Below are 5,041 nucleotides of genomic sequence, written 5' to 3' on the forward strand. Positions count from 1 at the left end.
AGCAGCCCCATAGATGTTATAGCAGGCTCTCGTGAGCCCCCACAGCAGCCCCGGATCGGGCAAATTGAGTTCGGTTGGGTTCGGTACAGTACTAAGCAGGACTGTGCAGTGATTTTTTTTTGTTATTGAGCCCCTGCCCCAGTGCCAGATTAAGGTTCAGAAGGGCCTGAAGCTGAAATTTATGAAAGGCCTATTGTGTGCTGCCACACAGTGTGTGACCAATATCGAACGTGTGTGTATGGTGTGACCACTGGTATGGTGGTGTGACCTGTACAGGGAGTGTTGGATGTGGCTAGCACCGAGGAGGGAACAGCTAGCGCCTTCCTTTCCGCAGTCTCCCTCCCCTATTCACTTATATGAATAGTGTAATGTGAGAGTCTGTTAGTGAACAAAGGGAAGCACCCCTTGGTGATGTGACCCTAGTATGACAAAAAAGTCCTTCCATATGCCTGTATTTTGGTATCTCCCAATATCTTGATTTTGTTGTACATAGTCTCCTTACTATGTTTTGTATTGTGCCACCTTTCAGCTGTATATTCTGTACTTTGTCTTTTGCCCCCTTTACCTGTATGTCCTGCATTGTGTTACCCCCTGTCCCCAACTGTACATCCTACATTGTGGTGTCCTCTCTCCTCCATCTATATTGTAGCCCTATAGATGCAACCGGGCTAATAATAGTAATATTAATGTGTAAAGTTTTTTTTATAAGAATAGGTTAGGTTTCTTTATTTAACTACATATGATATAATAATTGTAAATTGTGTATGGCTGATGATGAATAGGGAAAGGACATGGGGGAGTGATGACTCGCGCTAGCGGGGAGAAGGTTCTGGAGCCGCACGAGAAAGAAGGAGCCGTTTGAGGGGAGCGCGAGAGGAGCCGAGAGGAGAAGGAGAACTGATCGGGTGGAGGAAAGGGACGGACCGCGCTGGTGAGCGGGGAGAGCGGTAATATCGGACCGGAGCTGAAGGAGGACGGGAGCCAGCAGACACAGCTGATAAAGAAAGGAGGTGCCTGGGACCGAGGCAGCAGAGACCATTGGGATACCCCAGGCTCATCTGGAGCAGGTAAAACAGACCCCGTCAGCCCGCACTGAGAAGCAGGAGAGGAACGGTGACGCACTCACTGGAATTCATCCAGGCGCCTGTGGCCGGAGAGAGGAGAGATGCAGCGCCGTTGATGAGCCAGAGACTTTAGTTGGTCCCCTATGTTGCGCAGCTCCGGAGTAAAATCTATGTCCCGTCTCCTTGAGCAGCTACAAAACACAGTGTAACCCCCGGAAGATAGGCACTGAGGAGAGGAAGGAGAGGGCTATTATTACACCGCTCAGCCCACAACTTTTAAAGGAGTGACAGGGGGGAGTGACTAAATAGGACTGCCTCTCCCCAGTGAGCCTTGGGAGGGGTTCATTAACAGCTGCTGCTGGATAGCCTAATTATTGCTAACAGTACTACATTCAGTGCCATCTTATAGCTGCCTACTAATTGGATATGGTCACTGGATCTAGCCGAGAGGCAACCCAATGCAGATAGACTGTAATAAATAACTCTGACCATGGACATGAACTGACAAAATCTAGTCAGTGCTACCAGGTTATAGAAAATTAGAGTTACAGTGACCTGGGGTCCGTTAACATACAATAAACTGTATAACTACCAGGATTACGATCATAAACTCTCACTGTATTGCGTACTGGTGCCCCGCTGTCATTTGAATAGTCACTACAGCTTTCACCAGCTAAAGGCAATACCATTGACGTCACATACAGGTGTATGTCCGCGTATCTACCGTCAAGGCTGAAATAATAGGGGAATCCAATATATAGAGATTGGTGAGTTGGAGGAAAGGTGGAGAATTGCATAGACATAATCTAAAAAAGGAGAGGAGGGACTGGTCCTCCAAGAGTCTACTGTAGTTCGATGAGAGAAGCAGCGCAAATTGTCCAATGACACCGATTAAAGATCTCTGGTAATTCCCCTATGTGTGGACAGGACGTCAGAGCATATTGGATTGATAAGTCACTCATCACTGTAAATGGTTTGAGGAGTCTAGAGAATTCATAATTATTCAGACCTATTTATAACTTTTTAATATTGATGTTATACAGTGTGGCCTACTCCACTTAAATTAACAGGCACTTTCTGAAGAAATTAGTCTGAGTTCATTCATATAAAAGAAATACATATATATACAGCGAAGTAATGCAACGGCGAGTCTAAAATGGAGTTCCGGATATACGATACTCTGTAATTCCAGAAGTACTAGAAGTGAAGTGCCGACAGTTGTCAGAGTACATCATCCATCTGACAGGTAGTTATCAACCAGAGAGGGAAGAAGATTGCACATCACTAACCCCCTCTCCGGCCCGATTTGGAGGTTCCTTTATGGTAACTATTGACTCTAAGGGACAATTCCCCCAAATCTTAGTAGGTAGTGACTTATCTATTCAGTGATCACTGAGAGCATTATAGAAGAGTAAAACTGCGCAGAAATGTATAAGGTAACATAGTAAAATATTATAAAAACCCCGGGTCCATAGTCATACCGACTGTGGGTGTTTTTTTTTTTTGTGTTGCATGCAAGGGTATTTTCATATAGACCTAACTGAGTATTACTTTTGAAAGAGTCTGATATATGTATGCCAATTAAAAACTGGAAAGGGAGTGATTCTTAATTTCTGTTACAAATAAATTTACTTACCTGTTATAGTTGGTCTGGTGTATCCTGAAAGAAAAGAAAAAAACCATCAACAACTAAATAATTCTGGTGTTAACAAGGTGAGAATTCTAAAATACCTGTACAATAATATCATTACCAGTATTAGTAACCCAGTTGTATTTCTATTTACTGACACCCACTACCCAGTTACGGGACGGTTTTCCCAAGCAAACCAGGGTGGGAAAAGGAAAAGCTTGGGTGGAGGCACGCCAATACCTAGATAGGGTTACATTTTGGAGGCACTGCTGAGATCCGGACTCAGGATCTCCTGTTTACCAGCTAGGGGTAAGAAGCCAGTGTCGAGATGGAGAGGGTTGCGGACGAAGATATCACCCGTTGGTGCCAAGAGAAAGGAGTGAATGTCAACTACAGCTTGAGTTTGCTTGGAAATCTTTCCACCGTCAAGGAAGAAGATGTATTGAAAGTCATGGGACAAGTATATGGGGTAAGTCATCCCTGTATTGTGGATAAATGGAGGGAGCAGAATGGAGACGTGTTTGCCATGCTCCTCAGTGGTAAGGAAGTGTTGGACAGAACGTTATTTCCCGGTATGATCATATTGGAACGGGGATCAGGGAGGAAAATTCAGATACTATGGCCTGAAGGACAAAGGTCCGAAGATGAAGAGGCCACCCAAGGAGATGATCACGGGGCAGGAGAACATCTCCCTGGTGTTAATTCCACAGGTTCCTATATTATTCGAGATGGATCAGATTCGTCAACTAAACAGCGTTCCAGCTCAGAACCCCAGGTGGATACTGTAGTGGACAAAGTAGTTAACCATCTGGAGAGATGGCACTTTGAAGGAGGATATCGTAGATTGAGGATATTCTCGGGAATTACTCTGGTACCAGCAGGGGAAGAAACCTACGATATGTGGAGGGAGGCTGCCATCCAACATTCTGAGGAATGGCAATGCCCGGAGCATATAAGAAAACAGAGAGTGGTGGAGAGTCTGCGTGGGCCTGCTATGAGGGTGATCCAGGCGACCCGGAGGAGCAACCCCAATGCTACTTTACGGGAATATATTGAGGCTTTGGACTTCTCCTTTGGAACCTTAGAAGATGTAGGAGATCTGTTGGCCAGGCTGAACAGCACGTATCAAGATTACGGAGAGACGTTAACTCAATTCATCTATAGAGTGGACCGGTTAATATATACAATTGTAGATAAAGGAGGCCTCACATCAGACGTCGTGGATGAGAGGCGATTAAGGTAAATATTAAAAGGGGCTCTTACAAACAGTCCTATAGCTCAAAAACTTCGTTGTACTATGACTCCAGCTAGACCACCCACATTGAACGAATTAGTCAGAGAGGTCAAATTGGAAGAAGTCCAAATAGAAAATCGGGAAAAGTCTATTAAAAAGGTTAAAGTTGTATTACCCACTGCAGAACCCCCTCCCGTGGATGAAAGATTATTGAAGATGATAGAAGAACAGAACAAGAAAATCGACCAGCTTATAGCTCTGCAGACTAGTCAACAACGAGCCCCCAATAGGCTGTTGGGTTTAGAAAGAGGAGATAGGAGAAGTGACTTTAGGAATGCCTATGAGTGCTATAGTTGTGGGCAGTTTGGACATCGGTCATTCGAATGCCCCCTCAGGGGGTCTGTGAGGAGGGGAAGTAACAGCAATGAGAGAAGAAGGGCATCTGATGGGGGAAACTCCAACGGGAGTTCTGTGGACCCCGCACAGACTCCCCAATAATACAAGTTAGAGCCATGGGGAGTGCCCAATGGTCCCACAATGTTCCCGATAGTTTAATGGGACATGCTCCTATAACTAAGGCTATGATCAACGGGCACGATTGTACTATCTTGATGGACAGTGGATCCCAAGTGTCCATAATATTCGAATCTTGGTACAACCACCATCTGTCAGATGTTCCCATTCAACCCCTTAGTGGTCTCACTATATGGGGTTTGAGCGAACAACGTTACCCTTATCTAGGGTATGTAGTTACCCAGATCACATTTGACCCTGGATTGAGTTCCCCTAACAAAACTGTTCCTTTAGTAGCCTTGATATGTCCTGATTCCCCTGGGGACAATGGGAAATTGCCAGTTATCGTGGGCACCAATACAAATATGTACCAGAACCTTATACAATTGTGTGAGAAGCAAGAGCAGGAGACTATTGAAGGTGAGAAGCAAGAGTCGGTAGGTTCCAACCGTCAATGCAGGAGTCAACGGGTTGAAGGAAAGGCGGTGGCAGGAGAAAATTAGGTAATCTTACCCAATGGGGGAGTACGGCCTTTTCAAAGTTAGAGTTAGAATCTTGTTTTATTGGGAGTGATATTGATGTGGATAATAAACAACATCT

At 45.0% G+C, this 5,041-nt stretch overlaps 1 protein-coding gene across 1 annotated transcript; it reads left to right on the forward strand.

Moving 5' to 3' along the window:
* The first annotated feature begins 3,022 nt into the window (after nt 1-3,022).
* LOC134958825 (paraneoplastic antigen Ma1 homolog) lies at nt 3,023-3,937 on the forward strand. Its single transcript, XM_063941540.1, has one exon. It carries the CDS (start codon nt 3,023-3,025, stop codon nt 3,935-3,937), a length of 915 nt encoding a protein of 304 aa, XP_063797610.1.
* Nucleotides 3,938-5,041: the final 1,104 nt, after the last annotated feature.

Source organism: Pseudophryne corroboree, chromosome 9 (genome assembly GCF_028390025.1).
Source record: "Pseudophryne corroboree isolate aPseCor3 chromosome 9, aPseCor3.hap2, whole genome shotgun sequence".
Taxonomy (NCBI): domain Eukaryota; kingdom Metazoa; phylum Chordata; class Amphibia; order Anura; family Myobatrachidae; genus Pseudophryne; species Pseudophryne corroboree.